General features: G+C 48.7%; 1 protein-coding gene across 1 annotated transcript; it reads left to right on the forward strand.

The window, feature by feature from the left end:
* Positions 1-327: 327 nt before the first annotated feature.
* On the forward strand, positions 328-3,941 carry LOC106732382 (uncharacterized). Its single transcript, XM_075899312.2, has 2 exons — positions 328-2,779; positions 3,071-3,941. The coding sequence occupies exons 1-2, from the start codon at positions 2,351-2,353 to the stop codon at positions 3,254-3,256; spliced, it is 615 nt and encodes a 204-aa protein (XP_075755427.2). The 5' UTR covers positions 328-2,350; the 3' UTR covers positions 3,257-3,941.
* The last annotated feature ends 6,064 nt before the right edge of the window (positions 3,942-10,005 follow it).

Here is a 10,005-nt window from a genome sequence, read left to right on the forward strand (position 1 = left end):
CTCATTGACTAGTTCTACAAAAGACAGCCCAAAATATAGTATTTTCTTATTTGAAGCATAACCATTAGAGTTGTGTGAATAATGGATTTGTCTGTTCCAAAAAAAAAGAGAAAAAATTGGTTTGGGTCAAATAAAAAATGAATTTTTAAAAAATGTTGACAAAAAGTTTCAAAAATACATTTTGGATCAAACAATTTTTTGTTTAATTTTGGAGTGAACACCTTTTTTTAACAAATGAAAACACAAAATTTTGACACAAAATTGTTCTCAACTTAAATGTTTCAATTTGAAACTGTTGGCATGAAACTGACTTTTCCTGAATTTTTGGGGGAGAGTGGGCTCAACATGAACGTTTTGCCAAAATAGACATGAAAGTCACAAATGTGTTTTGGTATTGTTAGATTTGCAGAGTTTTGGCCAAAAATGTCACTCAGCACTAATAACCATTTCAAGATCAGGCAAATATGTGCACATGCTAAACTACATTATATATATACAGAGAGAAATTCATTGTGTGGGACAATGTCAGTGCGTGGATTTACCTGAGTCTGATTTTGCTTGAGTTTCAGTTGAGGAATGATCTCTTGTTGTTCTTTTTGAATATTGTGTACATTTTGCATGTTGGACTGACTCATGCAGTGTATTACTTCTTTTGTTTGGTGAGTTTCCCCAGTATCTTGGTATCATGGGCTAATTGATCATCTTTAGTTCCAGCTGTTCCAGCTTGTTACATTAGAGTTGTCCAGCACAGAATGTCAAGCTCACTGACATTGAAATTATTCCTTGGTATTCTCTAAATATCCCTTGCTTATTTTCATCACCTTATTCCTTTGCGCCTTTTAATTCCTTTCCTATTTATTTCCCTCACAGGGTACGGCTAGACTCCGGTATCCCGAAAACTCCGTCGCATCCAGGGAACGAGTTTGTTCTTACGCTTTTTTTTTTTTTTGGTGGAAGAGCAAACATGCTCTTTCAGAAGCCCCTGTATTCCTCATTCATCCCAGTCTAAATGGACCAAATTTTGGAAAAGCCTCTTCCAACAAAAGTATCAGAAAAATGTATCTTTTTCCGATATATCCTCACAGTCTAGAGGAACCCACAGTATTTAAAGCATATAGTACATCAGTAATACTTCATGAAAACAGATCTTCTCTACATTTGGGGATAGCCCCAATTCAGTGACCAGTAGAGCCGCAGTGTAAACAAGGGCAATCTGGGTTTGCACCTCGTCCACTAGCAGAGGTCAATATAGGGCAGCTACATTGCACCCTTACCTCGAAATACATTTCAAAATAGCTTATTTTGAAATTTGATGCTGTCTACGCAGCGCCAACTTTTGAAATAAAGCGATATTTCAAAACGTCCCTTAATGGGACACCAGAAATAACAGGCGTGCGATTCAAAATCTCTTTTGAAATAATGGGCTGCTTAAAATACACAAAATAGCTATTTTGGGATAGGCTACATCTATGCTGCAGAGCTATGGGTACAGCTGCACTGATTACTGAGTCCAGGCTATTTCAAGTGACCAAAGAACTTGCATCTGAGACTGTGAAAAGTATCACGTTTACACCGTTTCTGAGAATGAAACTTGATCAGAAGCAGATTCCTTCCTGCCATTGGTTAAGTAATAAAGGCATGTGTTGGCCAGTCTCAGCCCTGAGTCACCATGGCAGTATATTTATAATTTCTCTTGGGAAGTAATTTTAAAGAAAAAATCTGTCTCCTAGCCATGAATGAAATGCTGCCATCTGCAGATCTTCAGTCAACAGGAGATACTAAAAATAGGCAGCGGGATTTATTTAACAGCCAGATTGTGATTAGATGAGTGAGGTAATACCTTTTATTGGACCTTACATAGTACTCTGAATAAGATGAGAAGCTTCTCTCTCTGGCTACGTCTACACTGCAGGTTTTTTGTGCAAGAAACTTTTTGTGGAAGAGATCTTCTGCAAAAAGTTCTTGCACAAAAGTGCGTCCACATCTCAAAAGCGACGCACTTTTGCGTAAGAGAGCGTCCACACTATCGTGCCAAGGGTACCAGGTCCATCCATTGCCATGCATCCGCTTTCACATATAAAGCCCCCCTGAACCAGTTCTAGCTTGGCTAGAGATCACCAGTTGCTCTCGAGTGGTGTTGCCAGAGCCCAGCAGAGACACGCACTTAAAGGGACCCTCCTGGACAGCTGTTTCTCTGTTTCTGCTGCCTGTTTGCAGACCTCTCTTGAGTGACAGCAAAGCTTCAGCAGTGCCTGCAGTGGTTGCCCTCTTCTTTTGGGGGACTCCACAGCTTTTTGCTTTGCTGTGTGCCATGGAGCCAGAGCTGCCCCTGGGCAGGTGACAGCCCCACATGGCCATGCTGCAGTTCCTACAGCACTTGCTTCCAGTTGCCTACATATTAATGCTGGACATGGACTCAGGACTCCTCGTTACCCTCTGCATGGTTGCGGCTGCTCCAGTCTGGCTGCTACACCCCACCATATACAGAAGGTTCTGGAGGTTGGAGACTAGTTCGGACTGGTGGGACCAGCTCGTCATGGAGCAGTGGGATGACCAGCCCTGGCTGCACAACTTTAGAATGCATGAGGCCACCTTCTTTGAGCTCTGTGCCTGTCTCACTCCTGTCCTCCAGAGACGCGACACCCACCGGTGGTCTGTCATTCACCTGCAGAAGCGGGTCGCAATTGCCCTCTGGAAGTTGGCCACCCCAGACAGCTACCGCCCAGTGGCCAACCAGTTTGGGGTGGGGAAGTCCATCACTGGGGCCCAGTTTATGCAGGTGAGGAGCTCACAGGCTGCAGTCCATGCACAGAGGGGGATGTGGGGAAGGTGCTGGATAAGGGGGACCCTTGGGAGAGAGGAGGCTGGGGACTGTAGGGGGTGAACTGGGGTCTTGTGCTGTCCTGCCCTCACACAGTCCTGCTGCCGGGGGGGTGGGGAGTACAGGCTCGTAGTGGGTGGCTCCTGTGAGGGGAGGGGGGCAGAGAAAGGGAGCGGGACAGGCACTTCCCAAGGGCTCATGCAACCCCTCTCTCATTCTCGGTTGTGTGTGTTTCTGTTTCCCCTGCAGGTTGTCACTGCCATTAACTCCCTGCTGCTGTGCAGAGTCGTCTATCTCCAGGACCTGGAGGCAACTATGGTCGGATTTGCTGCTCTGGGGTTCCTCAACTGTGGGGGAGCCATTGATGGCATGCACATCCCCATCCAGGCTGGACCATCAACCAGTTTATTAATAGAAAGGGCTACTTCTCAGTAGTCCTGCAGGCTCTGGTGCACTACTGGGGCCATGTTACAAACATTCACGTGGGGTGGTCGGGAAGGGCATGCGATACCCAAGTTTTCAGGAATTCTAGCCTGCGCACCAAGCTGGAGGTGGGCACCTTTTCCCCCTGCCAGGACTTTGCGGTGGGTGAGCACAACATGCTAGTGTGCATAGTGGGGGATGCGGCATACCCACTCATGCCCTGGCTGATGAAGTCCTATACCAGCCACCTGGATCCCAGCAAGGATCTTTTCAATGCCCACTTTAACCGAGCCCAAATGCCTTTGGGCACTTCAAGGGACACTTCTGCAGCTTCCTCACCCACCTGGTCGTCAGGGAGCACAATATCACCAAGGCGGTGGCTGTGTGCTGTGTGCTTCACAATATGGTGGAACAGAACCGGGTAGGCCTTCCTCCCAGGGTAGGGGCCAGCCCCCAGCTGTGAGGGCCATGCATGTGAGCAGCCCTAGACTGCTGCCATTCGCCAGGCCCATCAGGCTGGTGTGCATATCCAGGAGGCCCTAAGGGAAAGGTTCTCTCAGGCCCCCCAGTAACTCTCACCAGGGCCTCGCCAACAGGGGCCTCTGCCTTTCTGCTCTCTCCCTGTTCCTTCTCACCCCCTCCCCTTGCCCCTTTCCTGGCCTCCCAATAAACACATCTGTTTGGTTTGAACAAAAAAGGAGCGCTTCTTTATTGAACATGAGGAGAAGGTGGGCAGAGGGAGGGGGAAATGTCTGAACTGGGAGGGGGCATCATGACTGGGAGGAGTTGTAGGGCGGCTGGCCGTGCCACCTTGGGTGTGGGGAACCTCTTCAGTGTTAGGTGTGTCTGGGGCAGGCTGGAGGGGCGGCTAGAGTGGGGTCAAGGTTGGCAGGGGAGCAGGAGGAGGGGCCATAGGCACCACGAGGGGAGGGGGCATGGGCAGTGGGAAGGGAGGGAGCAGAGGTATGGCATGGGGAGGGATGAGAGGCATAGCAGGGTGGGCAGATGGATGGGCAATGGCCAAAGGAGGTGTCGCCCCACGCCATCATGTCAGTCCATGCACGCTCCCGCCATTCCAGGTCGGCATTCAGCCTGCGCAAATAGGTTGTCGTGTATGTCATGCATGACACTGACGTGTTGCCGCATGAGGTCCTCCAGCACCCTGGCTCATCTGTGGGTCCCCTGGACTCTGGCAAGTGGCTGCAGTGGTGGTGTGGCTGGGCCCTCCGTCCAGGCTGGTCTGGCTGTAGAGAATGCACAAGAGGGAAAGGCCGTCAGTGCTCCCTGGACACACATTCCCTGTGCCTGTGCCCTCCTCTGTGAGTCACCTCACCAGTCTGCAGCCCACAGGAGGGGGATGTTCCAGATGCAAGGCCATGTGTGACCTGCACTACACACCCTGTGTCACAGGGGCCACAATGTGGCCAGAGGACCATGGTACCCCTTTCCCCACCCCCCCACAGCCAGTCAGGCAAGAGAAGAGTGCAGCCACAGTGGGATCCCCTCATGGGCATCAGAGGAGCCATGAGCAGCCTGGCCCTCCCTGAGGTCTGCACACACAGCTGCAGCTCGCTGTGCTATCTGTGGGAGTGGCTGCTGCCTCGCACGTGCAGGCATGCCTGTGTGCAGTGCTACTGGGTGTGTGGAGGGTTGTGCCTGCGCCCTTGGAGCTAGCCTGCTTGCAGCTGGGTGCACCTCCTTCCCCACTGGGGGCAGAACTTGTGTGACCAAACATGAGACTAACAGCAGGATCCCAGCCATGTTCAGGGGCTACTTTCTGTGTCTGAGTGCCGCACCCTCCAGCTACACATGCTGGCTGAGGAGCCCAAGCTACACTGTACCCCCTGCGCCCTTTGTGCCCAACTCCCCTGCCGTGTGTGCGTCTGCGTGTGCGTGTGTGTGTGCGTGCATGTGCAACTCACCTGAAGATCCCTCCCAGGCATCTGAGGAAGCCTGGAAAATGTCCCAGCTGGCACTCACTGGCTTGAGGGACAGGATGACAGTCCCTGGCTCCTGTTCCTCCTCCATCTGGGGCTAGACCTGGCCCTCCAACTCCTTCTTCGAGGTGACCTCTGGGTAGACGACCACCTGGGTTTCCAGGCCTGAGCCCACCACAATGGGGGAGGGCTGGAAGAGGTTTCCCCATCTCCCAAGATGTGGTGGAGTTTGCTGTAGTAGGGGCAGGTGTGGGGTCCTGCCCCTGAGCATGCCCTGTGCTCAGAGGTCCTGATGTACCCCTGATGGAGCTCCTGTACCTTTGCCTGGACTTGCTCCATGGTCTGGGCAGGGTGACCTTGCTCCGCCAGGGATACGGCCATGCGGGAGAAAATCTCCTCATTGTGGCACTTGGCCCAGGGATCCTGCAGTGACTCCTCCTCACCCCACAATGCAAGGAGGGTCACAATTTCAGGGCCACTCCAGGTGGGGGCATGCCTTTTTGTCCCCTGGGGGGGGAGTCCTGGGACCCCGGGACTGCTCCCTGGAAGTCTCAGGGAGCTTGTTGTGATGCCATTTGTGGCAGAAGCAGAGCCGCATGGTGAAGGCACCTGCTCCCTGCAAATTTCCTGCCACAAGGCTTGTCCAGGGTGCCTGCGGCTTTAAGGGGGGGCCAGCAGACAGGAACTATAGAGTTGTGATTAACTTGGCCAGAGTGGCCAAGAGGTCACCTGTTTTTTTTCCTGGAGGCCAATTCTTTCACAATAACCCCTGCTGAGCATCCACACTTGAGCAAAAAGGAGTTATTCCTTGTAGACTGCAAAAAGACCTCCATTCTGTCGATTGACTGTAAATTTTCTTGCGCAAAAATGTGCTTACGGTGTGGACGTTCTGTGAGGTTTTGAGTAAAAATAGCAGGTTTTGTGCAAAAATCCTGTAGTTTAGTCATAGCCTCTCACTACCAGAAGCTGGTTCAATAAAAAAAATTACTTCACCGGCCTTGTCTCTCAAATACCTGAGACGGTCACAGCTACGACAACACTGCATGCAGACTGTGTTACTAGCAGTCGCCAGCTGCCACCAAAAGGAGTCTGCTCATCCTAATGCTCCAACTAAAGTATTATCAAATCAGTGACCTGGAGAGAGAATTGTCCCCCGATAATTACCATTATTCTTGGTTATTACACAAAATGCTTTTTACTTGGAAACAACTATTACTTGGTAAAACAGATACTTGCTTAGTTACTGAGCATTTGTTTTTTGCTGCTCTTGGGTGGGATGCTCTTCCCTCAAACAGGTGAAACGCAAGAATAGTTCTCCTGAGGTTGATAATCATTCCAGTGTGAACTAGAATAACTAAATTTGGAACTGGAGCTTCTGAATGCAGAGATGGGTAAAGTTATAGGTCTTATAAGCAGAGATGAGCGCCAACCAACATCCTATTCTGACCGCTCCAGGATTTGGGAGAGGATTGGCAAAGGTTTTGGAAAGGATCATTGTAGAAACAGGGACGAGATACAAATTTTGGATGGAGATCTTGATTTTGGGGAAAGATGGATCCAGGTCCAAGCCTGCAGCTCAGAATACATATCTTCAAAGCCACTATCCCTATTGGCACCAGTGGGCTTCCTGGGAACCTCATCAAGTCTGCCTGTTTTTAAATGGGTATGAAAACTGAATTGCCCTTTACACGGGGGGTGCTGTCGTTAGATCAGAGATGACAGTAATTGTGGAACTATTTGAGAAATTCACTGTTGCTACCTATCTCTCAAACAAATAACAACTCTCTCTGAGCAGGCATTCCTGTATATGTCAGTGGAACCAAGTTCATTTAAATGCAAATAAAATAATTAGTCTCATCTTGCCTTAAGAATCCCATTGGATTAGAGTTCTCCACTTTTCCCCCATCATTTTATCATTGCACTTTACATTGTTTATTGAAAATTGCATGGCTAAGTTAAGTTTATCTTGACCAATTGAACTACATCTGTCTTCATCACAGAATGCCACATATTGATTCCAAGAAATGCACTTTTCCCAGTTAGCTTGTCAATAGATTCTATTGCTCTGTGATGCTTATGAAGGGAAAAAAAAAGTTGAATGACTATTATCAAGGGTGTTAGTTTTATCCACGAATAAAGATATGGCTTCACAGACCAAAAGGCTGACATCATTTGCTGGCAAAACTCTTTAGGAGTCTAGGAGTCTGCTCTCAAAGAGCATTGTTCAATTTCCAATGTTGCTGTGGTTTAGCAATGAGATTCCTAGTTTAGAGGACACAATAGAATGTAGTCTGTGCTATGGAACTGTTAATGAAAGAAACAGCATCACCAGTGGAAGAGTGTGAGATGTTTTGACCCCTCAACTAAGTACAGAGGAGTGCACCAATTTAAGAAAATGCAATGGGGTCAATTCAGCATGGTTCTTATAAACAGTCTGACTTGCGCTCATACATCCACTGCGGTTAACTGGGATTTTAGATTGGGATTACATATGCAACTTTATAACCATTTCACTGCTGCCAGATACATCTTGGACCTAACTTTGATGGGCCCAGCTTGTTCCAGTGTATCTGAAAGTGAAGTAGCAATCAGTTGGTGACTCAGGGATCAGAAATAAGCTATGGAGCCATTCAGCTTCAGGGTACAGGTTGACCATAGGCATGGGCAATGGGTGAAGGTAGATCTGGGGGAGGCAAGTCCACAGTCCTGCCCTTCCTGCTCAGGCCCCACCCCTTATCACAAGGAGGCGGGGGTGGCACACCCAACCCCGGAGCACAGGGAGGGTGGGCACTCAGGGGCAGCAACACTATGTACCATAGGTATTCTAGGGGCAGAGTGGGTGGGGCCAGACTGGCAGTTTGGGAAGGCAGTGTCTTTCCTGCCTACCATGCCCACTGCCCGTGACTACAGTCCAAGTTGATAGTAACCAGAAGTTAATGCCAACCCTGAGTTCTTTCTGGCCCACATAAAGCAAGTTGGTGTGCTTGATATATAGTTTCTAGTGGACAAAGTCCATATCACAGCTGGCATTCATTGGCAGCTTCAGCACAGAGGCCTGAAGGAATAAGGAAAATGAAATATTATTGCACCTGGAAGGGGTTATAATTCATGGTCGGGGATGAAACACATGAAAGGGTCTGCACTGAAAATCTTCCACTGCTGCATATGTAACCCATACACCTACTGTGGGTCACTGTCAAATGTAGTAGCCATTAGACCACTTACAGAGAGAGATAAGAACAAGGGAGTTCTACAGCCTGAGCTGAAAGTTTATAGCTCAAGTTGTAGAAACTCTTATACTAAACTCTAGGGCTACGTCTAGACTGGCCCCTTCTCCGGAAGAGGCATGCAAAGCAGGCAAGTCAGAATAGGGAAATCCGCGGGGGATATTTAAATCCCCCGTGGGATTTAAATAAACATGGCCGACGCTTTTTTTCCGGCTTGGGGAAAAGCCGGAAAAGAGCGTCTAGACTGGCGCGATCCTCCGGAATAAAGCCCTTTTCCGGAGGATCTCTTATTCCTACTTGCAAGTAGGAGTAAGAGATCCTCCGGAAAAGGGCTTTATTCCGGAGGATCGCGCCAGTCTAGACGCTCTTTTCCGGCTTTTCCCCAAGCCGGAAAAAAAGCGTCGGCCATGTTTATTTAAATCCCGCGGGGGATATTTAAATCCCCCGCGGATTTCCCTATTCTGACTTGCCTGCTTTGCATGCCTCTTCCAGAGAAGGGGCCAGTCTAGACGTAGCCTAGAAGTCCCAGGTTCAAATCTGCCTGGTGGTGGTTAGGCACATATTCTATGAAGAGAAAATACAGTTCAATAGCCCCTAGATTGCAGTGTGCTAGGCACTATACAAATTTGAACTAAAGACAACTGCTATCCCAAAACCTCACACTCTAGGACTAGGTCAAAATGCCAGAGTGGATAGACAGAAAAGACAAAACAATGAAAAAATGGGTGGGGTTGCATAAATTACTACTGTGTTCCTAGCTATGGCAAGAGGCTGCCATCCTATCCAATGGCTAAAAGGGGGTGTCAGGTTCATTGTCTTTTGTGTGCATCTAAAGCCTCTCACCAGCATAAGCTAATATCAAGTGAGAGGCCTGCATGGTTCTCTGAGCTTCCCTGGAGATATTTTAGGACTGAGAGTCCCTCCTCTCCAGCCATATAGAAAACAATTCAATCACCAGTTGGCTTTCAATAAAGCCGTTTTGTCCCTAATGGATTGTGGGCCTTGCTGGACTGAATGAACACAACACTCACAACTGACTAGAACATTGCTACAGAGATTTCAAACTCTTTGGCCTGTCTGTAAGACAGAAATTTATTTCTTGTGCTTCCAGTTCTTACCAATTACTTGGCATGAGTCCCACCCTACCTGCTTGGCAGACACACCCATGAATGGATACATTATCCTTTTAAACCAGCACTGTTTCTATAAAGAGGATTTATAGCAACATTATTAAAATCTGGGGTAAGAGTCACCAGGCAGGCAGGCAGGCCACTGGCCAAAATCAGAGCTTTCCTATATGAAGGGCTCAACAATCTATATACAACCCGGAAGAGCTGGGTTCGGGCGATCAGCGCATGCGCAGAACGATTTGCACATGCGCAGATCGCCGGACAGTGCGGCTAGTGAGCAGGACTCGCCCGGCTCGGCGAGCCCTGCCTATATGGATAGTCTAAGCCCGTGTTTCTCAAACTGAGGGTCCCAACCCCTCGGGGGGTCACGAGCAACTTAGAGGGGAGTCGTGGTATCGTAAAGTTTGAGAACCCCTGGGCTAAGCATTCAGCTGGCTTACAAATGAACTGAAGAGAGAAACACTGCT

The sequence above is a fragment of the Pelodiscus sinensis genome, chromosome 15 (genome assembly GCF_052426305.1).
Source record: "Pelodiscus sinensis isolate ZL-2025 chromosome 15, ASM5242630v1, whole genome shotgun sequence".
Taxonomy (NCBI): domain Eukaryota; kingdom Metazoa; phylum Chordata; order Testudines; family Trionychidae; genus Pelodiscus; species Pelodiscus sinensis.

Coding starts and splice junctions, on each gene's coding strand:
- LOC106732382 (XM_075899312.2), top strand. CDS start 2,351: ATGGCCATGCTGCAGTTCCTACAGCACTTGCTTCCAGTTGCCTACATA. Junction 2,780..3,070: donor CTGGGGCCCAGTTTATGCAG/GTGAGGAGCTCA, acceptor TTTCCCCTGCAG/GTTGTCACTGCCATTAACTC.